The sequence below is a fragment of the Monodon monoceros genome, unplaced genomic scaffold (assembly GCF_005190385.1).
Source record: "Monodon monoceros isolate NGI ecotype Baffin Bay Population unplaced genomic scaffold, NGI_Narwhal_1 Super_Scaffold_14, whole genome shotgun sequence".
In the NCBI taxonomy this organism is placed as follows: Eukaryota; Metazoa; Chordata; class Mammalia; order Artiodactyla; family Monodontidae; genus Monodon; species Monodon monoceros.
In genome coordinates, this window is record NW_021703770.1 from 47,503,272 (window position 1) to 47,530,559 (window position 27,288).

Consider the following 27,288-nt stretch of genomic DNA (forward strand, 5'->3'; position numbering starts at 1 on the left):
ATGGGTTGTGGCGCCAGCCGCCCGCGCCGGCCCGGGTCGAGCGGGAGAGTCAAGGCCAAGGCCCCCCCCCCGGAGTCTCTAAGGATGCAGGTGGCCCGCCTCCGCGCCAAGTTCGACCCCGGGTCCTCCCCAGGTAAAGCGGGACGTGAACCGCAGGCGGAGGGGCTGGGCTGAGCAAGGTGAACCGCTGACCGAGGCGCCCTTAGAGTTCCCCTCGACTTGACCCGACCTTACGCTTCTTTCTGATCAAAGGCCTCAGACCTCCCTAAATCGTCTCTGCCCTTTGAGATGTAAATCTTTTACAACCCAGGAATGTCTTTCTCAAGGACCTGGGCGCCAACCTTTTGAAATGTAATCAAAGAAAGATCGAGGCTCTATCTACCAGTGTCTGTGGGAGGGTAAGAATCTCACTTCCATGACACCCCTTCCTCCCCTAATGCTCTTGAGTAATTTCCTACAAGTTCACTCCAGCCTTACAACTCTCTTGCCTTGTGTTTCAACAGTTGAGTTCAGTCTCTCCCATCGCAGTAATTTTGACCCCTCTTGCGATAGTCTGGAATAAAGTCTTCCTTGATGTTTTTAGCAAGTGTCCAGTGCAATTTCTCTTTGAAAGAGGGGGGAAGTGCAGAAGATAGGGAAAGTTCAAGACTGAAGAAGTAGGGACTTCCCTGGTGACGCAGTGGTTAAGAATCCGCCTGCCAATACAGGGGACACGGGTTCGAGCCCTCGTCCGGGAAGATCCCACATGCCACGGAGCAACTAAGCCCGTTCGCCACAACTACTGAGCCTGTGCTCTAGAGCTCGCGAGCCACAACTACTGAAGCCCGCGCACCCAGAGCCCATGCTCTGCAACAAGAGAAGCCACCGCAATGAGAAGCCCGCGCACTGCAACAAAGAGTAGCCCCCACTTGCTGAAACTAGAGAAAGCCCGCACACAGCAATGAAGACCCAATGCAGCCAAAGATAAAAATGCAGCCAAAAAAGACTGAAGAAGTAGAAGGAGCCGCAGGGAGGAGAGGGAGAGAATTCCTGACCTCAGAGCCCTGGGGGGACTTGCAATACATACACTGGAGCTGGGGTGTGTGAAGGATCTTCTGTTACGTTCTAGAAAAGGAGATCATAATTAGTGGTAATAGAAACAGGGCTTTGAATCAACCAGACTTGAGATCCACTCCTGTCTTTTCTATTGTGTGTCATTGGGAATGCTCCTTAGCCTTTTTCCTTCCTCAATTTCCACCTCTGTAAAATGGGAATAATAATAATAGCTGCCTCGTAAGAATGCTGTGAGGATGATTAAGTAATATATGTAAATGATGCTGCACAGTGCATGGTGCAGGTCCTCATGTAGATACTGTTATTGTCTTCATAAGATGACCATGTAAGAAATGAACAAGGAAGTCTGGCCGGTTGGTTGGCCTGAGAAAGAATTTCCTCAGGGTGCCCCACGTTGGCCAGGTGGAGGAAGGACATCATGGAATCCCCTCCACTCTGCAGCGTTTGGTTGGACACGGTGGTAGGTGGCTTGACTGGATTCTCAGGGACACTTCTAGTCCTAGGATTATACGCTCACCTCATCACAGTGTTCTGACCAGAGTCTATGCAGAGCCATTTCCTGGCATCCTTGGGAAATTCTGGTACAAGGATGACTTGAGGATTAGTCTAGTATCTGCTAAACTTAGAGAAGAGCAAAGTTGGCTGATGCAACTGAACTTGAATCAGAGGGGATATGGGGTCTTGTCAAGACTGAATTGATTGGGTGGCATCTCTGGTCATCTGTGGCCAGGGGGTCTGGTCTAGTCTTTATCCACCCTCATAACCTCCACCTCCGGGTTAGTCCCAGGCCCTTAGATTATGACAAAGTCATAGAAGTAGAGGATCTCAATATTGGAAAGCTTTAGAGACTAACTAAAGGCTCTTCCTTAACCAATGAGGAATTGAGCCCCAAAAGATTAAGTGACTTATCCAAGTTGGTGACAGAAATGGGTCTAGGACACAGTCGTCTTTCCTCTCCATTGTGAGCCCAAATGATAGATGATAGAATTTAAGTCTGACTATATTCACTTTCTTCTTGGGAGTTCATTACAATTGCTTCTGTCAAACCGGTTGCGATATTATTATTGTTTCCATGTTTCATTTTTTTTATCATGTTCAGTTTGTGGCAGCTGAGGTCAAAGTAATAATTTTGTTTCTTATAATCTCTGGGATGATGTAAAATTCCATGACCTACAAACCTGACTTTGAGGCTGCTTTGTGAGAGGGTGGGAGTGGAGGGTGGAAATGGAGGAGGTGGGTTGGCCTTGTAGATGCATCCTCCCATGCCTGATTCCATTCTTAATGTTTTCAAAATAAGGCGATAATTTGGAAATAATATTCGTTCAGTGAATGACTCTCTCATTCAACATTTATTGCTGTCCCCTCTGTGCCAGGCGCTACACAAGATATAGTCACCCAAGTCATAAAAATAGTCACCATTGTCATAAAAATTGTCACCATCCTCATAAAAATAGTCACCATCCATGGCTATCAAGGGTTCACAAGCAAGGCCACAGCTTCAGGCTTTTGTTGTGGGACGTTTGTTATCTGAAAGCATTTATTTGCACTATAAATTTTGGCTTAAAGCTTACTGTTTCTTCCAATGCCAAATTACTGACATTTTTTTAAGCATTTGGTTTTTGAAGGCTTGTAACAGTGTTGAATACCACTCCTTTTATTTGAGTGAGAGTGTAGCTCCTCAGAAATGGTGATTCATCTGATAGCTGATGATTAATCCCACGAGCAAATGAATTTTCCTGCGGTTTTGAGGGCATAGTCATAAGTTAGTATTTGCAAAGTGCTCTCCTCCACATTAGAGGTAATGTGTTGGTCTGCAAAGCAACAGAATTTGAAATGCCTGTGATTATCTTCAAAATCACACTGGGAGTGCATGTGAATAAAAAAAGCAGAGTTGCAAAGAGAAGAGGGGACAGAATCCATTTAAGATTACTAAATTGCTATCTGTTTTGATAAGGTAATTGGCCAGAAAATTAAATGCACCGTATAGAACAAAGCTATTTTCTGTAAGCTGGTACAGCCAAATGCCATTTTTATTCAGTAAACACAGGAATATAAGGAATAAGTAAGTAGACAAATGAAAAAAACTACAGGAAGAATAAACTCAGCAAAAAGAAGCAAGGCTGTTTATAGTACAGATTGATATTTGCATTTGAATCTTTGGTATTCAGTATGTGACTTGAATTACCTTCTCCCTGTGTCCTCCTTGAGTGCATGCCATTCGCTGGCGTTCTTACCTGGGAGAAGTTTTAGTAAAGTGGGAAAAGCACCAAATTATGATGGGTTCTAATCCTCACTCCACAAATTAAACAACCAATCAGCTAACCTGATCTTCAAATGTCTTCATTTGTAAAATGAGGGGTTGGATTAAATCATTCTCTAATATTCTTTCCAGCTTAAAATCATGATTCTAAGTCAAGCACTTTCTCAACATTTCTTAAATAAAGTTAGAAGGTTAAATTTTAATAGGATTCCTAAATTTACATAGACATTAACACAGGTAACTAAAGTTTAAGATCCCTAGCCTTTGAAATCCTAGCTGACTTCCTGGTCTTTCTGAGAGATGATTACTTTACACATTACTGACATACATCCCAGGTTAAAATTTTGTTGGCTGTGTAAAATTGCAAGCGCAGTGGCGTCAGGTAGGGGGATCTATTGAGAGCTGCTGGCTGCAAGGGGGTCCTGACACCATCTCCACCTGTCTTCTGAAAGCTGCACTTATAATAGTGCAACCATGCTGACTTTCGCAATGGTACATCTACTGAGGAGCGCTTTGGGGTGATACCTTGGGTGAGATACGAGTTATGCCTGGGACTGAGAGCTCACAGTCTAGCAACATGAGGAAGCCTACTCTTCGTACCCTGTCTCCTGATATGGTTTCCTCCATCTTTGGAGAAGTTATAAATAGGACTAAGCTTCTTTTTTATTCTCTCCACCTGGTTTGGTGGTTGCTGTTGCAGAATGATAAAAACAAGAGTTGGAAGGAGGAAAGAAAATGGTAGATGGAGGTCCCAAAATTCTTCAAGGAAATTTTGGAGAAATGCATTTGAAGGAATTGGATTTAAATCCCATCTATTGCAACTATCAATACAATCTGTGTGGCCTTGGGAAATCACTTAACTTTTTAATACCACCCAGCAGGAATTTTATAGGATAGGATTTAAAAAAAATAAAATTCCTGGCACAAAATAAATGTGTAATAAATGGTAGCTATTGTTATTAAGGTTATTTGTCTTTCTACCAACTAATTACTTTTATATCACTTGCCTCCATTTCAAAAGAAGTTTTGGGGTAACTTTCAAAAATAATGAACACAGTTATGCAAGGAAATTGGATGGGGGGAATATAAAGCTCAAAAGGATTATATAAAGCATCTAATTAAATAATTTTAAAAATCATCACTTCAGAGGGTAACAGATTTATTTGGTCTTTCTTCCAACAGATATGATATCAAGGCTCTTATCAGGACAGGCAGTTTCAGCAAGTTTGTCAGAATGGAGCAGAAGACCACCAAGAAACCTTTTGCAATAAAAGTGATGGAAACCAGAATGAGAGAAGGCAGAGAGGCGTGTGAATCTGAGTTCTCCATCCTGCGGTGGGTTAGCTATCATTACATTGTCCAGCTCCTGGAGATCTTTGAGATCCAAGATCAAGTTTACATGGTGATGGAGCCGGCTACAGGAGGGGAATTCTTTGATGGACTCATCTCTCAGGGATACTTTACAGAGCAGGATGCTGTCAGAATCCTCCACATGGTTGGTGATGGCATGAGGTATTTGCAACGCATTGAAAATAACTCACAGGGACCTAAAGCCCGAAAATCTCTTATGTCATCACCCAGGTGCAGAGTCAAAATTTTTTATCACAGATTTTGGGTTGGCAACTCTGGGAACAAAAGTGGTGACTGTACAGTGAGGATGCTCTGTGGGACCCCAGAATAAATAGCCTCCGAGATTTTGCTAAGGAAACCTTACACTAGTGCAGTTGACATGTGGGCTTTTAAGGCCTAATCACATGTTTTACTTCATAGATTCCTGCCTTTTGATGGTGAAAGCCATATGAGAATTTACAGGACGATTCTGAAAGGCAAATATAATTACAGAGGAGATGTAAGAGCTCACTTTCTTTCTATTGCCTTGGTCTTGAATAGAGTTTCTCAACCTTAGCGCTATTGCCGTTTAGGGCTAGATGATTCTTTATTGGGGGTGGGGTGGGAAGAGGTGATGGGGTAGGACTGTCCTGTGCATTGTAGGATGTTTAACAGCATCCCTGGCCTCTACCAACTAGGTACCAGTAGGTACACTACTAGTAGATACTGGTAGATACTGAATTCTAGTAGCTACACTAGATACACACCTTCCCCCAGTTGTGACAATCAAAATTGTCTCCAGACACTGTTTTTTTTTTAAAGAACTATTTTTATTTTAATTTTATTTTTTGGCTGCATTGGGTGTTTGTTGCTGCGCGTGGGCTTTTCTCTGGTTGCAGCGAGCGGGGGCTACTCTTCGTTGTGGTGCATGGGTTTCTCATCACAGTGGCTTCTCTTGTTGCCAAGCATGGGCTCTAGGCACGCGGGCTTCAGTAGTTGTGGCTCATGGGCTCTAGAGCGCAGGGTCAGTAGTTGTGGCGCACAGGCTTATTTGCTGGGAACTTCCTGGACCAGGGCTCGAACTGCATTGGCAGGCGGATTCTTCACCACTGCGCCACCAGGGAAGCCCTGTCTCCAGACATTGTTAAATGTCCCCAAGGGGGCAAAATCACCCCTGGCTGAGAGCCCCTGGTCTCAAGGTAGCAAGAGCCTCGATTACTGAGTTGTCTGTGGTTAGCCCATGACATTGACAATCAAGTAGATGAGTGAGTTTGCTGTTGTTTCTCCAATCAACATGCAGAGCCTGAGCCAGCTGAGTAGATTAATGTGTACTCAGAGGCTCAGCATGCTGCTTGGGTGTTTGATGAGAGATTTTCTGCCTTGATTCTAGATGATCCACACCCTTTTTGAGATGTAGTGTTTCCTCAGTGAAATGTTTAACTTCACAGTTTGTGTACAATATTTATCCATTGTTTAAACTTGGAACTCCCAGTGTTTACGAATGTGTTAACTTTTTTGTTTTGTTTAAGGAAGGAAAGTTACCAATACTTCTCTGTGGGAAGCCTGACAAAATAGGAAATTCACTTCCTGTTGAGCAAATTTATTTTATGTTTAACTATAAAAGGGCTTTTTTTCCCGTATAAAGAAAAGTATGGATAGTTTGATTTTACCTACTTAAAGTGTAACATCTATATGTATAACATCTTAAGCAAAATTGAAAGCTAAATAACAAATTGAAAAATAATATTGTCTATACTCGGACAGATTTAATATCTTTTTCTTTTTTTTTTTTTGGTACACTGGCCTCTCACTGCAGTGGCCTCTCCCGTTGCAGAGCACAGGCTCTGGATGCGCAGGCTCAGCGGCCATGGCTCACGGGCCCAGCCACTCCGTGGCATGTGGGATCTTCCCGGACCGGGGCACGAACCCGCGTCCCCCGCATCGGCAGGCGGACTCTCAACCACTGCGCCACCAGGGAAGCCCCAAGATTTAACATCTTATAGTATATGTACATAATTTTTAAAAAACTGATACAAATTGACAATTGAGAACTGAGAATTACATAGGGAGATAGGAAAGGATGGGAAGAATTCACAGACAATGTAAACCACTGATTATTAAAAGCTTGAAAAAAAATGTCTAGCTTCACTAATGACCAAAGAAACGCAAATGAAGACAACAATATCTTTTCTTTGTCTTTCAAACTGATAAAGATTAAAAAAAAAACCACTCAACTTAATTCTACTCATTGCTGCTAAGAATACTAAGAGATTAGCCCTGTTATTCACTACTGGTAGAGGATAAATTGTTGTAGATTTCTTGGAAAGTAGTTTGAAAAGATACATCTAGAACTTTTAAAAGTTTATGTATTTTGATCTACTAATTCCACTTTTAAGAATCTAAGGAAATAATCTCAGATGCAGCAAAGATTTCAGTGTCAAGAGGCTCATCTGGGCTATACTACAAAGGTGGACAATTGAAAGGAGCGCTAAGAGAATGTTTGAATAAATTATTGAACATTCATATGGTAGTCCCTAAATTATTCATGTTTAAAAATTATAAGGGTATTGGAAAATATTTCCGATATACTGCCAAATTAAACCAAACAAACAAACAGAATACAAATTGTGTACACGGTATTAACACAAATCATGTGGGAAAATGTATGCATAGGAAAAAGTCTTTGAGGAAATACAGTGTAATGCAGTATAATGTTAACAGAGCTTATCTCCCGGTTTATGGATTATGTACCATTTTGGTTTTCCCCTTTATAGTTTGAGCATATCTGTATTTCTGTTTTGGTTTTGTTTACAAAGAACATATATTTCTGTTTTGGTTATCTATTGCTGAATAACAAACCTTCCCTAAACCTAATGCCTTAAAATAACAACCATTTTATCATGACTCATGATTCTGTGGGTTGACAGGGCTCAGCTTGGTGACACTTCTGCTTCACATGATGTTGCAGTCATCTGGTTCTTGACTGCGATGGAATAGCCTTGATGACCCCTCAAATGGCTGACCTCTTGGTGGGAAAGCTGGATTAACTAGGTCACTGGGACCACTCCGCCTTTTTCTCTCTCCTCTCTCTGTACATCTCAGGGCCCTTTTCTCTTCATGGGGTTTCTCCACGTGCTCTCTTCAGCAGGGCAGTCAGACGTTTTACATGGCGGCTTAAGCTTTCCAAAAGGCAGTATTCCAAGAGGGAGACAAGAAGTCGCCAGTCCTCTTCAAGGCTGGGCTTGGAAATGGCACAGCATCCCTTTTGCCTCATTCTATTGGCTACTGTGAGTGCTGGATCAACCCAGATTCCACGTGCAAGGAGACCACATAAAGTGTGGCTCCAGGGGGCCTGGTCCATTGGGGCCACATTTGAACTAGATATCACAATGCCTTTTTTAATGTGCAAAAATAATAAACAGTTATTCTATTAAGAGGTCCTTTTGTCAGGTTTAATTCAGAGGGTTTCTAACATCAGGTTCCTCAGAAGGCAGCCCTGAGAAGAGGGTTCACGTACAAGTAATTTATTAAGGATAGACTCCCATGGACACAGGTGAGGGAGTGAGGGAAGCAGGATGGATAGGGGAGGAGGCCAAGGCCATGGAGGTGAGCCTCATCCCACAGCGTTGTTCCAGCCTGAGGCAGGTGAGCTGGGCCTTCACTCCCACCCCTCTCTGCTGACCCGTGGGGTGGTGGTGATAAGAATGCTGTGGCAAATACTCACTGCTCTCTGGGATCAAGACAGAATGACCCCCGAAGCCCAAGGGTGATGATGAAAAAGATCGAGGTGCTGCGTTTCAAAAGCAAAACACTCCAAAAGAGAAGAGTATACGCACATACTGAAAAGAGGGGCTCAGCGGCAGGATGGAGCACTGATATCTCCATGATGTCACGCTCTGTCTCTTGAGGAAATGCCTGTCTGTAGCCCCAGAGTGCTGAAAGCACATACCACAGAGCAGAAGTGCAACCGCTTTTAATAACTTTTTGGATTTATATTCCCTTGGCCTTCTTCCCCATGCTTGTCAGCCACACATGTCTACATATTAACATTTTCTTTTAATATTACCAAGTGTCTTAGTCATCTTGAGCTGCCATAACAAAATGCTACAGACTGGGTGGCTTAAACAACAGAAATTTGTTTCTCACAGGTCTAGAGTCTAGGAAGTCCAAGATCGAGATGCCAGCAAGGTAGGTTTCATTCTGAGGCCTCTTCTCTTGGCTCACAGGCAGCTGCCATCTCACTGTGTGCTCATTTGACCTCTTCTTTGTGTGCATACAGAGAAAGAGAGAATGAACTCTCTGGTGTTTTTTTCTTATGAGGACACTAATCCTATCAGATCAGGGCCCCACCATAATGACCTCATTTAACCATAATTACTTCCTTAGAAATTTCATCTCCAAATACAGCCACACTAGGGGTTAGGACTTCTATATATGAATTTCGGAGGGACACAAACATTCATTCCATGACACCAAGGAAACATATGTCGATAGACTCAGATAAGGGTATCATCATGTTTTTTCTGTCATAATATTGTTGTCTATACCTATCAAGAAGTCCAGTAATTTCTAAATGCATCAATTTTATTTAAAAACCAGGGTGACCATCAAGTCTGGAAGCATAGGTGTGATAGACAGAATAATGCCGCCACCCCCCTCCCACACACCCGGCAAAGATGTCCACATCTTCATACTCAGAATCTGTGGCTATATTAGTTTACAGGTCTTTATACTAGTTTACAAAAGGAAATTTGCAGACATGATTAAATTAAGGGTTTTGAGATAAGGAGATTATCTTGGATTATCTGGGTGGGCCCAATGTGATCATAAGCATCTTTATATGTAACAGGGAGGAAGAAGGGTCAAAGTTAGAGGACATGTGAAGACAGAAAGATAGGTTGGATTAATGTGTTTTGAGGATGGAGGAAGGGGTCACAACGAGCCAAGAAATGTGGGTGGTCTCTAGAAGCAGGAAAAGGCAGGGAACAGATTCTCCCCTAGAACGTCTGAAAGGAACACAGCTTTGCTGACACCTTGCTTTTAGTCCATCTCTAAGAGGAACACGGCTCTGCTGACACCTTAATTTTAGTCCCTAAGATCCATTTCAGACTTTTGACCTGCAAAACTATAAGATGATAGATTTGCATTGTCTTTTTAAAAAGTCCTGTTGTCTATAACTGAAATTCCAGGTGTGACACATTGTGTGAACCACTTCTTTGCTCTAGAAGTCAGATGGAAGAGTGAAATAAATAGCATCAGAACATCCAGAGATCTCTTATGGTGAAGAAGAGAGACATGTTTAATATAAATAGCTGATACTTTACTAGAAACCTGGCAGATCTGTACTCTAGTCTCACCCATGTCTAGGCAAAAAATTAGCTATAATGTTAATGTTTAATTTTTCTTGATTTTAGTGTGAAATACATTCCTTTTCATGAAGCTTTTAGGACCATTCCACTGTTGTTCTTTCCTTTTCTGAATACTGTTTAGGATTACCATAAATTTCTTTTGTTTTGACATTTAATCTATGTGTCATCTTTCTAAGATATTGTAGGCTCCTTGAAGGCTGGGATTCTGTCATATTTTTTTAACCGTCTCCAATATGATATCACAAAGAGGTAAGCATAGACATCGCATTTCTTAAAACTAAATTGCTTTTAAAAATTGAGATTCTGATTTATACCTACATGAGTAAATGGATCTCAACCATCACTGCATTGAGCATAGAATACAAATTTTAATTTATGGTATGGTAGGCTATTAGATAACTCATATTTTTAGTTGCTGAATTAATTAGGTACATTCTGGAATATTCAGGTGGTTTAAAGGCTGCATTTATTTTACTGGGTTTTGCAGGATAGAGGTGGCGGTTCCCCATTCCAGGTGCTCCTGGCAATGCCTGAGGAGCAACCAGGGTAACAAGACACAGCACATGGTGGAAAGAGGTGGAAGAGAGCAAAGAGTTCTTCCCCACTGTGTGAGGGAGACCTTTGCTTATCTACTTGGTCACCAATGCCATCACAATGGCTTTCAGCATGGTGGCAGGGCTTGTGCTGGAGTCTCATCCATAATTCTCCTGGAGACCATTTGACGCATGCTCGTGTGTCTCCACCCCTTCCTTCTTCCTGGTTAGGCTTTCTTCATGTCAGGAATCAAGCTCAGCTTGGGGAATACCCACATGAAAAATGCTCGGTGTCCCTGCTCTTAGGGATCTAGTGCTCTTGTCTGACAGTCCACGTATTACTATGTATCTCTTCAAATATGAAGGCTGTGATACACATAGGAAAAACGGCTCAAAGTCCATGGAGCAAGGTAAGAGAGCCTCTCACTGTGTAGGAAAGCTGGGTCAGATTTCCTGGAGAAGGGGACATTTGTGCTGTGACTTGGTGGAAAAGTAGGAGTTTCTGAATGGGAGATGAGCACATTCTAAGTAGACAGAACAACATATGCAAAAGCACAGGAAACAGAATAAGTTGACTAGTAAAAATTAAGACTTTTAGAGCATTTGTGTGCATGTGAATGCATATTTATATGAGTCTTTTGTAAAGTAGCATAGTGTAAATGTTAAGAGCACAGTCTGGAGCGATACTGGCTGCCCTTCACTCCCAGCTGTGCCATTTACTAACTGTGTAACTCTGGGCTTGCTTCTTAATTTCTCTGTATCTCAGTTTCTTCATTTGTAAAACAGAAATAATGACAGTATCTGCCTAACAGGGTTGTTGTGAAGATCAAATGAGCTAATAGATGTAAAGTGCTTAGAATAGATTTATATGTTAGTACATATGTAGTCAGTGCTATATATGTGTTGGCTATTTCTGTTATTATTACTATTAATAAGGGAAATATTGGGAATGAAAGTTTGAATTTTGCTTAAGCAATATATATATATATATATATAGAGAGAGAGAGAGAGAGAGAGAGAGAGAGAATATATAGTTATCAAGTGTACTTGTCTCACCTTTCAAATGGAATAGTGAGAAACGTGTGGTGTTAGATTTTTAATATTAATGATAAATCAATTACACATTCTTGCCAATTAGTTAAGAAACACATATTTTGCCTAATTATCTCCACTATATCGCAGTAATCTTTTTTTGGTGTGAAGTAAATTGATAATAAAGTGAGTCATAACCATATTAGCTAGCTGACAAGGATAAACACTGGTATTAAAAAGATATATATATATATTTTTAATAAAATTATTTTATTTATTTATTTGTTTTTGGCTGCGTTGGATCTTTGTTGCTGTGCGTGGGCTTTCTCTAGTTGTGGCGAGTGGGGGCTACTCTTCATTGTGGTGTACGGGTTTCTCATTGCCGTGGCTTCTCTTGTTGCGGAGTACGGGCTCCAGGCACATGGGCTTCAGTAGTTGTGGCTCGCAGGCTCTAGAGCACAGGCTCAGTAGTTGTGGTGCATGGGCTTAGCTACTCCGCGGCATGTGGGATCTTCCCGGACCAGGGCTCGAAGCTGTGTTCTGTGAATTGGCAGGCAGATTCTTAACCACTGCACCACCAGGGAAGCCCTAAAAAGATATTTTAAAAATAACCCACATGAACGTTAATAGAAAGTGGTGCCCATCTGCTTAGATTCACCTATGATTGATGTACTGTTAGGAAGAAATTTACTGATATGTTCCCTTGGAAGGAACAGATCTGATGGATTATGCTCACCAGCCATGACCCCAGTTTCTTTCTATTTCCTTATCTCCACTAGTTTCTCACATTTTTTTCTTTACTATATTTCTCCTCTACTCAGGTTATTAAGTAGGAAAAAAAGGAGAGGAGAGCAGAAGATTTGGTCCTTTAACTCCCGTTCATTCTCTTTCCATCCTGACTAGAATGCCAATAATGAACATTACACTGTATCTCAGGCCATAATTCTTGTAATTTGGTTCCTATTCCTGTGTTTTAGTTCCTAAGTACTTCTGCTCACAAAAAAGAGGTGCTTAATATTTCTTGAATGATATTTTTACTTTAAAAGTTGTTTTACAGAAAATAATTTAAAGATTATAAATCTTTCAAATTGGATTTCATTTTCTGCTTGTCACTTTCTTCATCTCTTCTTTGACTCACCTTAAATTGAATGTATGTATATCTTCTTTTAAACTCCATCACCAATAGTGAGTGTTTGTAAGAATTAAAACATAGAGAAGCTTCAAGATGGCGGAAGAGTAAGACGCGGAGATCACCTTCCTCCCCACAAATACATCAGAAATACATCTACATGTGGAACAACTCCTACAGAACACCTACTGAACGCTGGCAGGAGACTTAGACCTCCCAAAAGGCAAGAAACTCCCCACGTACCTGGGTAGGGCAAAAGTAAAAAAGAAAAAACAGAGACAAAAGAACAGGGACGGGACCTGCACCAGTGGGAGGGAGCCGTGAAGGAGGAAAGGTTTCCACACACTAGGAAGCCCCTTCACGGGCGGAGACTGCTGGTGGCGGAGGGTGGAAGCTCCAGAGCCATGGAGGAAAGTGCAGCAACAGGGGTGCAGAGGGCAAAGCGGAGAGGTTCCCGCACAGAGGAGCTGTGCCGACCAGCACTCACCAGCCCGAGACGCTTGTCTGCTCACCCGCCGGGGCAGGCGGGGCTGCGAGCTGAGGCTCTGGCTTCGGTCAGATCCCAGGCAGAGGACTGGGGTTGGCGGAGTGAACACAGCCTGAGGGGGCTAGTAAGCCACAGCTAGCCCGGAGGGAGTCCTGGGAAAAGTCTGGACCGGTCGAAGAGGCAAGAGACTTTTTCTTCCCTCTTTTGTTTCTGGGTTCGCGAGGAGAGGGGATTAAGAGCACGGCTTAAAGGAGCTCCAGCGACGGGCGCGAGCCGCGGCCATCAGTGCGGACCCCAGAGACGGGCATGGGACGCTAAGGCTGCTGCTGCCGCCACCAAGAAGCCTGTGTGCGAGCACAGGTTACTATCCACACCCCTCTTCCGGGGAGCCTGTGCAGCCCGCCACTGCCAGGGTCCCGTGATCCAGGGACAACTTCCCCGGGAGAACACACGGCACGCCTCAGGCTGGTGCAATGTCACGCCGGCCTCTGCTGCCACAGGCTCACCCTGCATCCGTACCCCTCCCTCCCCCGGTCTGAGTGAGCCAGAGCCCCCATATCAGCTGCTCCTTTAACCCCGTCCTGTCTGAGAGAAGAACAGACACCCTCAGGCGACCTACACGCAGAGGCGGGGCTAAATCCAAAGCTGAAACCCGGGAGCTATGTGAACAAACAGGAGAAAGGGAAATTTCTCCCAGCAGCCTCAGGAGCAGCGGATGAAATCTCCACAATCAACTTGTACCCTGCATCTGTGGAACACCTGAATAGACAACGAATCATCCCAAATTTAGGAGGTGGACTTTGGGAGCAACGATATATATATATATATTCCCCTTTTCTCTTTTTGTGAGTGTGTATGCATATGCTTCTGTGTGTGATTTTGTCATAATAGCTTTGCTTTTACCATTTGTCCTAGGGTTCCGTCTGCCCATTTTTTTTTTAATTCCTTAAAAAAATCTTTTTTTCCTTAATAATTTTATTTTAATAACTTTATTTTATTTTACTTTATTTTATTTTACCTTCTTTCTTTCTTTCTCTTTTTTCTTGCTTTTATTCTGAGCCACGTGGAGGACAGGCTCTTGGTGCTCCAGCCAGGCGTCAGGGCTGTGCCACTGAGGTGGGAGAGGCAAGTTCAGGACACTGGTGCACAAGAGACCTCCCAGCTCCATGTAATATCAAACGATGAAAATCTCCCAGAGTTCTCTATCTCAATGCCAAGACCCAGCTCCACTCAAAGACCAGCAAGCTACAGTGCAGGACACCCTATGCCAAACAACTAGCAAGACAGGAACACAACCCCATCCATTAGCACAGAGGCTGCCTAAAATCATAATAAGGCCCAGACAACCCAAAACACACCACCAGATGTAGACCAGCCCACCAGAAAGACAATATCGAGCTTCATCCACCAGAACACAGGCACTAGTCCCCTCCACCAGGAAGCCTGCACAACCCACTGACCCAAACTTAGCCACTGGGGACAGACACCAAAAATAACAGAAACTACAAACCTGCAGTCTGCGAAATGGAGACGCCAAACACAGTAAGTTAAGAAAAATGAGAAGACAGAGAAACACACAGCAGATGAAGGAGCAAGGCAAAGACCCACCAGACCTAACAAATGAAGAGGAAATAGGCAGTCTACCTGATAAAGAATTCAGAATAATGATAGTAAAGATGATCTAAAATCTTGGAAATAGAATGGAGATAATACAAGAAATGTTTAACAAGGACCTAGAAGAACTAAAGAGCAAACAAAAAATGATGAACAACACAATAAATGAAACTAAAAATTCTCTACAAGGGAGCAATAGTAGGATGACTGAGGCAGAACGGATAAGTGACATGGAAGATAAAAAAGTGGAAATAACTACTGCAGAGCAGAATAAAGCAAAAAGAATGAAAAGAATTGAGGACAGTGTCAGAGACTTCTGGGACAACATTAAATGCACCAACATTCAAATTATAAGGGTCCCAGAAGAATAAGAGAAAAAGAAAGGGACTGAGAAAATATTTGAAGAGATTATAGTTGAAAACCTCCCTAATATGGGAAAGGAAATAGTTAATCAAGTCCAGGAAGCACAAAGAGTCCCATACAGGATAAATCCAAGGAGAAACACACCAAGACACATATTAATCAAACTATCAAAAATTAAATACAAAGAACAAATATTAAAAGCGGCAAGGGAAAAACAACAAGTAACACATAAGGGAATCCCCATAAGGTTAACAGCTGATCTTTCAGCAGAAACTCTGCAAGCCAGAAGGGCATGGCAGGATATATTTAAAGTGATGAAAGAGAAAAACCTACAACCAAAATTACTCTACCCAGCAAGGATCTCATTCAGATTTGATGGAGTAATTAAAAGATTTACAAACAAGCAAAAGCTAAGAGAATTCAGCACCACCAAACCAGCTTTACAACAAATGCTAAACAAACTTCTCTAGGCAGGAAACACAAGAGAAGGAAAAGACCTACAATAATAAACCCAAAACAACTAAGAAAATGGTAATAGGAACATACATACCGATAATTACCTTAAAAGTAAATGGATTAAATGCTCCAACCAAAAGGCATAGACTGGCTGAATGGATACAAAAACAAGACCCGTGTATATGCTGCCTACAGGAGACCCACTTCAGACCTAGAGACACATACAGACTGAAAGTGAGGGGATGGAAAAAGATATTCCATGCAAATGGAAATCAAAAGAAAGCTGGAGTAGCAATTCTCATATCAGACAAAATAGACTTTAAAACAAAGACTAATACAAGAGACAAAGAAGGCCACTACATAATGATCAAGGGATCAATCCAAGAAGAAGATATAACAATTGTAAATATTTATGCACGCAACATAGGAGTACCTCAATACATAAGGCAAATACTAACAGCCATAAAAGGGGAAATCAACAGTAACACAATCATAGTAGGGGACTTTAACACCCCACTTTCACCAATGGACAGATCATCCAAAATAGAAATAAGGAAACATAAGCTTTTTTTTTTTTTTTACATCTTTATTGGAGTATAATTGCTTTACAATGGTGTGTTAGTTTCTGCTTTATAACAAAGTGAATCAGTTATACATATGTTGCCATATCTTTACCCTCTTGCGTCTCCCTCCATCCCACCCCTCCAGGCGGTCACAAAGCACCGAGCTGATCTCCCTGTGCTATGCGGCTGCTTCCCACTAGCTATCTACCTTACATTTGGTAGTGTATATATGTCCATGCCTCTCTCTCACTTTGTCCCAACTTACCCTTCCCCCTCCCCATATCCTCAAGTCCATTCTCTAGTAGGTCTGTGTCTTTATTCCTGTCTTACCCCTAGGTTCTTCATGACATTTTTTTTTCTTAAATTCCATATATATGTGTCAGCATATGGTACTTGTCTTTCTCTTTCTGACTTTCTTCACTCTGTATGACAGACTCTAGGTATATCCACCTCATTACAAATAGCTCAATTTTGGGAAACACAAGCTTTAAATGATACATTAAACAAGATGGACTTCATTGATATTTATAGGACATTCCATCCAAAAACAACAGAATACACATTCTTCTCAAGTGCTCATGGAACATTCTCCAGGATAGATCATATCTTGGGTCACAAATCAAGCCTTGGTAAATTTAAGAAAATTGAAATTGTATCAACTATCTTTTCCGACCACAACACTATGAGACTAGGTATCAATTAGAGGAAAAAATCTGTAAGAAATACAAACACATGGAGGCTAAACTGCACACTATTTAATACCCAAGAGATCACTGATGAAATCAAAGAGGAAATCATAAAATACCTAGAAACAAATGACAATGAAAGCACAATGACCCAAAACCTATGGGATGCAGCAAAAGCAGTACTAAGAGGGAAGTTTATAGCTATACCAGCCTACCTTAAGAAACAAGAAACATCTCAAATAAACAACCTAACCTTACACTAAAGCAATTAGAGAAAGAAGAACAAAAATACCCCAAAGTTAGCAGAAGGAAAGAAATCATAAAGATCATATCAGAAGTAAATGAAAAAGAAATGAAGGAAACGATAGCAAAGATCAATAAAACTAAAAGCTGGTTCTTTGAGAAGATAAATAAAACTGATAAACCCTTAGCCAGACTTATCAAGAAAAAAAAAGGGAAAAGACTCAAATCAATAGAATTAGAGATGAAAAAGGAGAAGTAACATCTGACACTGCAGAAATACAAAGGATCATGAGAGATTACTACAAGCAACATACAAGTATGCCAATAAAATGGAAGAAATGGACAAATTCTTAGAAATGCACAGCCTTCCGAGACTGAACCAGGAAGATATAGGAAATATGAACAGACCAATCACAAGCACTGACATTGAAACTGTGATTAAAAATCTACCAACCAACAAAAGTCCAGGACCAGATGGCTTCACAGGCGAATTCCATCAAACATTTAGAGAAGAGCTAACACCTATCCTTCTCAAACTCTTCCAAAATATAGCAGAGGGAGGAACACTCCTAAACTCATTCTATGAGGCCACCATCACCCTGAAACCAAAACCAGACAAAGATGTCACAAAGAAAGAAAACTACAGGCCAATATAACTGATGAACATAGATGCAAAAATCCTCAACAAAATACTAGCAAACAGAATCCAACAGCACATTAAAAGGATCGTACACCATGATCAAGTGGGGTTTATTACAGGAATGCAAGGATTCTTTAATATTTGCAAATCAATCAATGTGATACACCATATTAACAAATTTAAGGAGAAAAAACATATGATCATCTCAGTAGATGCAGAGAAAGCTTTCGACAAAATTCAACAGCCATTTGATAAAAAACCTCCAGAAAGTAAGCATAGAGGGAGCTTTCCTCAACAAAATAAAGGCCATATATGACAAACCCACAGCCAACACGTCCTCAATGGTGAAAAACTAAAAGCATTTCCACTAGGATCAGGAACAAGACACGTTTGCCCACTCTCACCACTATTGTTCAACATAGTTTTGGAAGTTTTAGCCACAGCAATCAGAGAAGAAAAAGAAAGAAAAGGAATTCAAATCGGAAAAGAAGTAAAGCTGTCACTGTTTGCAGATGACATGATACTATACATAGAGAATCCTAAAGATGCTACCAGAAAGCTACTAGAGCTAATCAATTAATTTGGTAAAGTAGCAGGATACAAAATTAATGCACAGAAATCTCTTACATTCCTATACAGTAATGATGAAATATCTGAAAGTGAAATTAAGAAAACACTCCCATTTACCATTGCAACAAAAAGAATAAAATATCTAGGAATAAACCTACCTAAGGAGACAAAAGACTTGTATGCAGAAAATTATGACACTAATGAAAGAAATTAAAAATGATACAAATAGATGGAGAGACATACCATGTTCTTGGATTAGAAGAATCAACATTGTGAAAATGACTCTACTACCCAAAGCAACCTACAGATTCAGTGAATCCCTATCAAACTACCACTGGCATTTTTCACACAACTAGAACAAAAAAATTCACAATTTGTATGGAAACACAAAAGACCCTGAATAGCCAAAGCAATCTTGAGAAAGAAAAACGGAATTGGAGGAATCAGGCTACCTGACTTCAGACTATACTACAACTACAGTAATCAAGACAGTATAGTACTGGCACAATAACAGAAATATAGATCAATGGAACAGGATAGAAAGCCCAGAGATAAACCCACACACATATGGTCACCTTATCTTTGATAAAGGAGGCAAGAATACGCAGTGGAGAAATGACAGCCACTTCAAGAAGTGGTGCTGGGAAAACTGGACAGCTACATGTAGAAGAATGAAATTAGAACACTCCCTAACACCATACAGAGAAATAAACTCAAAATGGATTAAAGACCTAAATGTAAGGCCAGACACCATCAAACTCTTAGAGGGAAACATAGGCAGAACACTCTATGACATAAATCACAGCAAGATCCTTTTTGACCCACCTCTTAGAGAAATGGAAATAAAAAGAAAAATAAACAAATGGGACTTAATGAAACTTCAAAGCTTTTGCACAGCAAAGGAAACCATAAACAAGACGAAAAGACAACCCTCAGAATGGGAGAAAATATTTGCAGATGAAGCAACTGACAAAGGATTAGTCTCCAAAATTTACAAGCAGTTCAATAACAAAAAAACAAACAATCCAATAATGGATTGGGTTAAGACCTAAATAGACATTTCTCCAAAGAAGATATACAGATTGCCAACAAACACATGAAAGAATGCTCAACATCATTAATCATTAGAAAATGCAACTCAAAACTACAATGAGATATCATTTCACACCAGTCAGAATGGCCATCATAAAAAAATGTACAAACAATAAATGCTGAAGAGGGTGTGGAGAAAACGGCACCCTCTTGCACCGTTAGTGGGAATGTAAATTTATACAGCCACTATGGAGAACTGTATGGAGGTTGCTTAAAGAACTAAAAGTAGAACTACCATATGACCCAGCAATCCCACTACTGGGCATATACACTGAGAAAAACATAATTCAAAACGAGTCATGTACCAAAATGTTCATTGCAGCTCTATTTACAATAGCCAGGACATGGTAGCAACCGAAGTGTCCATCAACAGATGAATGGATGAAGAAGATGTGGCACATACATACAATGGAATATTACTCAGCCATAAAAAGTAATGAAACTGAGTTATTTGTAGTGAGGTGGATGGACCTAGAGACTTTTATACAGAGTGCAGTAAGTCAGAAAGAGAAAAACAAATACTGTATGCTAACACGTATATATGGAATATTAAAAAAAAAGAAAGAAAGAAAGGAAAATGGTCAGAAGAACATAGAGAAAAGACGGGAATAAAGATTCAGACCTACTAGAGAATGGACTTGAGGATACGGGGAGGGGGAAGGGTAAACTGGGCCAAAGTGAGAGAGTGACGTGGGCATATATACACTGCCAAACATAAAATAGATAGCTCGTGGGAAGCAGCCGCATAGCACAGGGAGATCAGCTCGGTGCTTTGTGACCACCTTGAGGGGTGGGATAGGGAGGGTGGGAGGGAGATGCAAGAGGGAAGAGACATGGGGACATGTGTATATGTATAACTGACTCACTTTGTTATAAAGCAGAAACTAACACACCATTGTAAAGCAATTATACTCCAATAAATATGTTAAAAAAAAAAAAGAATTGGAACAGTGGTTCATCTCACTTTGACTGTGTGGATGTTAGCCTTGGCATAAGGGATAGTGATTAGGGTGGAAAATAGCTATTGGCTTCCTTGATTATGTTGCACTTCTTGACGTTGATCTTATCAATGGAATTCATGGAGTTGAGGGGAAAAGAACTATTTGCATAAAGTTTTCATAAACTTAGACATATCTGGATTTAATATTATATTTATATTATTTATATTATGGTTTATGAGGCTTATAATATAGGAACTAGTTCTAAATGTATTTTATGTATGGAAGAATGGGGCAACCGATGATTTAGCATTCAAAGGCCAATTCAATTTTTTGTTATTTTTCTTATCATCCTTCTTTGAGGATAATCTCTGCCGAATCCTTTTAAAGTTTCAGCAGTTTCTTTATCAGTGAAGAACTTAAACCATCCCTCCCCCCATGTCAAGAGCCTCAAAATTATCCTCTTAACTTACAAAAATATCTTCTTTATGAGCCTCATGTAGGATTAATTGGCTCCTTCTCCATTTTTTATTAGATGTCACCTATAATAACTTGTGAATGTCTATTCACTTTTTCCAGGGTTTACAAATGTCCCAACAGATAGAGCATTGTGACATAATTAGTCAAATCAGGTAGAGCATTGTGACATAACTAGTCAAATCTTGACTTTGAGCAGTTTCAGCTTTGGCAAATATAAGACCTAATTTGAAGTCTAGGGAGTCTGAATATTGGGAAGAAAAAAAACCCCTTAAATATCTATGACATAAAGATGATGTACAGAATCTCCTGCTTTTTGAAATGAGGAACAATGATTTTGCCCAGTCTACTGCTAACAAAGTTATGGAGAGTTGTCAGTACTTTGGGGCACATTTACATAAAATTTTGTAAAGCTTAAGTGAAATCCTACCAAGGCCATAAGACTAAAGTTCAAAGAAGGAAGGGAAATGCTTGTCAGAGGTTTATCACCAGGAGAAATTTTAATAAAAACTACAATTTTTGAGGGGATTAATGTTACCTTGAGTGCTCCTATTCCAAGGATTTAAATGATAGCTTAACTATCTACCTACAAAAATAGATGTTTGTAGTTTTATGAAAACTTATGATTAAATCCACCAGTAATTACACTTTACTTCTATAAGCTCTATATTTATCAAGTTTCAACATTAATTATAATCCTTAAATTTTTTTCTTCCAGTTTTATTGAGGTATCATTGACATACCACAGTGTATAAGTTTAAGGTATACAGCATGATGATTTGACTTATATAAATCACGAAATGATTTTCACAATAAATTTAGTGAACATCCATCATCTAATAGAGATACAAAATAAAAGAAAAAGAAAAAGAAAAAATATTTTTCCTTGTGATGAGAACTCTTAGTATTTACTCTCTTAACAGCTTTCATGTATAACATACAGCAGTGCTAATTATTAAATCTTGTATATTACAATGCCAATACTTATTTATCTTGTAACTGGAAGTTTCTACCTTTTAACCACCTTCATTCAATTCCTCTTCCCCCTTACCACCTGCCTCTGGTAGCCAAAAAATCTGATCTCTTTTTCTATGAGTTTTGTTTGTTTTTGAAGTACAATTGTCCTACAACACTGTGTTAATTCCTAGTGCACAACATAGTGATTCAGTATTTCTGTACATTAAAAAACGATTACCATTAAAATGTTTAAAATTTAAGACATTGCATCCAAAATTTTAGGGACTACATCTATATTGCGTGTGCTTGTGCTTGTGGTGTCTAGCTTTTAATAATGATTTTTAATAATGATTCTCTGTGGGAATGCGTCAAAGGAACCAAGAAATATGAAAGCTTTGACTAGTCATACGAATATTATTCATTTTTAAACTAGTTACATAGTCAGTTTTTGTATATTTGGTAACCTTCTGCACAAGCTATTACGTTACCTTTATTAATCAGTGTTCATTAAAAGAAAAGAATTAACATGGGAATCTGGAATGTAGGACTCTGTACTCTCTTGCAGGGGGAGCTGGGAATCTCTATGGGGACTCCTGGGGCTCCTGGGGAGGAAAGTGAAGGAGACTATAGGATACAAAGCTGTGGGCAACCCCTAGGTAAGAGAATCCTGGACAAATAATTTAATTTGGGAGCTGATGCATAAAATTAGAGGTGAAAGTAGGGCCTGGTTGTCAGAATGAGGAAGAAGGGCAGGAAAGGATGGGGTGGAGGACAGAGCCAGTGAATGGAATACTGCAGAGAAGGCCAGGGAGCACCAGGTGAAGGGGAAGCTGGAAGACTCTGCTGAACAATAAGCCAGCAAGAGCCTCACTGGGGCAGGATCCAGAGAGCCAGACTCTTTCAAAGGCCCTGCACTTGGGTCACATTAAGAGAAAAGTATTCATCAACAAATTGGAAAGCAATAAACTACTATCATCCCCTACGTCTCTGTTTAGAGGCAAAGGAGTCAAGACATCAATAGAATATGATACCATCCTTCTAAAATTTTTTAATTCCTCCAAAGCTAATAGGGCAATTGCTAGTATTGAATTTTACTTTTATACCCTTTTTTGTTGTTGTTTTGTACAGTTTAGCTAGTTTCTATTAGAGAGGACAGAGAAATAGGCAGAAATGAACAAAGGAAGAGAGAAGAAAGTGGAGAAAGCCCCATATTGTCCACAAATATTACAATGTACTTGTAAGTAATTGGATGAGCTTGGGATAAAAGAAAGTGCTGTCTTTCTTTTTACATGGTTCATTACCGCTTCACACAGAATAATTTTTTTTAAGGACCTACATTTATCATGGTAATAATAAGTGGAATTAGTCTGAGAAGTTTGGGATAATTTGCATCTTCTTGTCCTCTAAATATTGTGAGTGAGGTGTCTATAGAAGTACTGAGGAAGAAGTTACATTGTGATTTAATAGTAACCACGACAAAAGCAACAACAATCTTCCTAATATTTTATACTTTGAAAACCATTTTTCACATACTTTATTAATTTGTTCCTAATAGGAGATATGATGATCCCCATTTTTCTGATGAGGAAACCAAGATCTTGAGCTGAGTGTGGCCAGTCAGCCTGTCTGGTCCAGACCCCCTTACCTCAATCTGCAGCTCTTTCCACATTAAGACGGGTTAACTGGCTGGCTGACAGCAGTGTCTCCCTGAGACTGTGGAGAAAAGCCAAATGGGAATTTTCAAGCCAAAGAGTGGGAGTGGCCATGTCTAAGAAGAGAAATGGTGAGGAAAGCCTCATTGGACATAACGTGGATGTGAAAGCTGCTGACAGAACTTAATGATGTCATCAGGTGACAGTTGGTCCAGAGTAGGAATTTGATTCAACCTGTGGTGCCACAACCTGATTGGTTTGTGTCATATAACACTATTAGTTCAAAAATTTTGAGCATGCACACTCAGTTTTTATGCATTTCTAGAATATGTACATGTATGTATATTAATCTGTTTTATACTTTATAAAACATAGACAAAAATAAAGTTTGGATTAAGAAGTTAAAAATACAGTAGAAGTCCTAAAATTTTTTTCCTTGTACCTGTTGTCTTCTAATACGTAACATGAAACTGTCTTCTACATACCCTCTAGTTGTTCTTTGTGGCTCAGGGATTCTGTCATTTATAACCTGTGTTTGAATAATGAGCTTTGTCTGAAGAGTTCTTTTCCAGGACACTAGTTATCTTATTTTCTGCAACTGCATTTTCAATGTATATTCATTTGGTCATCTTAATGAGCTCTCCATAAATCTCATTGCACATATTTTATATTCTTTCCAGAAAGATTCAGTTGCTTGTCTTATAATGCTCCACTGAAGACATCTAATTTAACCTTCATTTAACTAGACATGAGCCCAGATAAATATGTCTGGATCCAGGGCCAAATAAATGTCTAGCCAGAATCAGAGGACATGCCATCATGAGTTTCAGCTACTGACATGTTTTGTCTAGAGTTGCAAGGTTTATGTTTTATTTTCCCTGTGTTTGGCAAGTGTGTTCATCTATTTCAGGAATTTTATTTTTGGGATAAACATTTCTCGTATCTCACTTATCTAAATAAACTGAAGGAAAAAAAGAAGAGTAATTCCTTTACTGATTTCTTTGATCCAGATTCTCAGAGTGCTAAGAGATTGGAGGCTGTGATGTTTATGTATGGAGTTTGATTTTTCCTTCCACAAGGACAAAGCAATAGCTTGTAAGGATTCCCTTATTTTTCTTGAGATACACATATCAACCAGAAATTTCTGTTTGCAATATAGCAAATATATGGTCAGTTTTCTCAATCTCTCTCCTTTCTAGATAAGGAGGGATACAAAACCATAGTATTTTCCAGATACGTGCTACATGTTGATAGGTAACACAGAAAACAAGTTTGAGGAAAAACAACAGCCCTCTTGTCCCCATCCTCACAAAAGTCACTATGAATTTCTGTCATTGTACTTAAATTATGTGCAAAAGCTGTAAATTTTGCCAGAATACGTCCTCGAAACATCAAATAGCTGGTTGAACATGTCATATCTCTGCTACGGGCTGAATCCCGCTTGTAGGCAACTGACTGGGAGTCATGAGGGCCCTGTGTGCTCAAAGGAAAGGCGCTGTGAGGGATTCTTCTCCAAAGTCCTCTTTTCTCTCCAGGCAGTGGAGAGGTAGGCATCGTAAGTCCAGAGTAAGTTTTCTAAGGGAGAGAAAAGTTGATGATTTCCCAGTCCATTCCACTTTCCATTCTAACTCATTCCTGGAGTCATAGGGGCTCTCTGACTTGACCACAATGGGGTAAATACTCACCTGATACTGGTGGAGTTCACCAACAAGAGCTGCTTTGCCTTATCCTGCTTACGTGAACAGGATGTGGAAACTTGCATTGCTGCTGGCAGCACACTGGACAGATTTCTGGAAAAGAATTCTCATTCGTTGGACAGAGAGTTTGGAAGAGAATTTTTGTGTTGGTTTTTTTCTTTTGCTAAAGAGAGATTTTTTTTTGTCTTTTCAAAAGTGGAATTTTAGGTTCACTACATGTTTAATGATATAATCTCCGAATGGCTTATTTGAAGAAGTCATTTGGATTTAATAAGCATTGACCTTTGTAATTAAGAACATGATTCTGTATGTGTGTTTGTGTGTGTTTTTATTTTATTTATTTTATTCTATTTTATTTATTTACTTTTCTTCTTAGCCTTGGCCAACTATTTCCCACTGGGTGAAGGACTTAACAAACTACTGATTTTGGAGGCTAAACATCAAGTGTCAGCTGGGCAGGCCCTGGACCATCCCTGGGTCCTCATGACTGCAGGATCTTCCATGAAGAATCTTTAGAGGGTCATTTCCCAAAACTTCATGCGGAGGGCATCTCCCCAACCACAGAGTCCCAGATCTGCACAATCTTCTAAGTGATGTTCTTATCATAAATCAAGGCATATGTGGAGCAAGAGAAACTTAAAGGTAGAAGAATCACCACTATCTGCACTTTAGTGAGCAGATGAACTTTAAAATCACTTTATCCAATTTCAAGCCAGATACATTAACTTCATTAATAGCATTACATCAGTAGGGACCATTTCATCATGATTAAGACACCCTAAAGCTCCAGGGATCTGGGAGTATGTGGTTATTGTTGGATAATGGTGACTTTCACTTTTAACATTTTTTGATCTATAATTTGTCGCATATTTATATAGGAAATAAATTCTCCAAAATTACTGCTGTAAACGATGACTAACATAGTAAATACTTAGTGCATTTATGTAATAGGAAAGAGTAGATAAAGAAAATCTCTTAATAATTGATGGATTAAATAAAATATGAGATTATAGGAATAAGGGATGAATATGTGAGGGAATGATGAATCAGAGACATAGCAGGCATTGTTAGATATGGAGAATAAATGTACTTATCCTGAAATTACTGATTTGCAGTTAAGACCAGTATATGGTGTTAATAACCACTGGATAACACTCAGGATAGTTACAGGTGTCTGTTAATTTCATATTTAGTCTGCAAGTATTCATAGAAATTGTTAATTATGGGGCATATAAAAAAGCTTAGCAGGTAACAAGATAAAAATAAACCAGTGGGACTACCTCAAACTAAAATGTTTCTGTATAGCAAAGGAAACAACAAAACCGAAAGGCAACCCACAGAATGGGAAAGAATATTTGCAAACCATATATCTGATAAGAGGTTAATCTCCAATATAAAATGAACTTGTATAGCTCAATAGTAAAAAACAAACAAACAAACAAAAAAACAAACTAATAAACCCAATTTTTAAAATGGACTAAGGGCTTGAATAGACATTTCTCTGAAGAAGATGTATAGATGGCCATCAGGTACATCATCAGGGAAATGCAAATCAAAACCACAGTGAGATATCACTTCACACCTGTCATTAACAAAACAAAAGACAACAAGTGTTGGCAAGGATGTGGAGAAAAGGGAATCCTTGTACACTGTTGATGAGAATGTAAATTGGTACAGCCACTATGAAAAACAGTATGGCAGCTTCTCAAAAAATTAAAATAGAACTACTGTATGATCCAGCAATCTAACTTCTGGGTATTTATCCAAAAGAACTGAAGTCAGGATCTGAAAGAGAGATAAACACTCCTATGTTCATTGTGCCTTGTTTACAAAAGCCAAGATGTGGAAACAACCTAAATGCCCATCTGCAGATAAATGCATAAGAAAATGTGGGTATACATACAATGGAATACTATTCAGCCTTAGAAAAGAAGGAAATTCTGCAGTATGTGACAACATGGATGAACCTTGAGGGCATTATTCTTAACTGAATAATCCAGTCACAGAAAAATAGATACCGCATGATTCCACTTATATGAGATATCTAAAATATTCGAATTCATAGAATCGAAGAGTGGAATGGTTAGTTGTCAGGGTCTGAGGGGAGGAGGAAATGGGGAGTCAGTAATTAACGAGTGTAAAGTTTTA

At 39.8% G+C, this 27,288-nt stretch overlaps 1 protein-coding gene across 1 annotated transcript; it reads left to right on the plus strand.

Annotated features, from left to right (window-relative positions):
• On the plus strand, positions 1 to 25,812 carry PSKH2 (protein serine kinase H2). Its single transcript, XM_029222636.1, is given in 7 exon segments — positions 1 to 133; positions 584 to 656; positions 4,496 to 4,832; positions 4,834 to 4,933; positions 4,936 to 5,162; positions 25,517 to 25,547; positions 25,550 to 25,812. Coding segments are annotated over 7 exon segments (1,164 nt in total).
• The last annotated feature ends 1,476 nt before the right edge of the window (positions 25,813 to 27,288 follow it).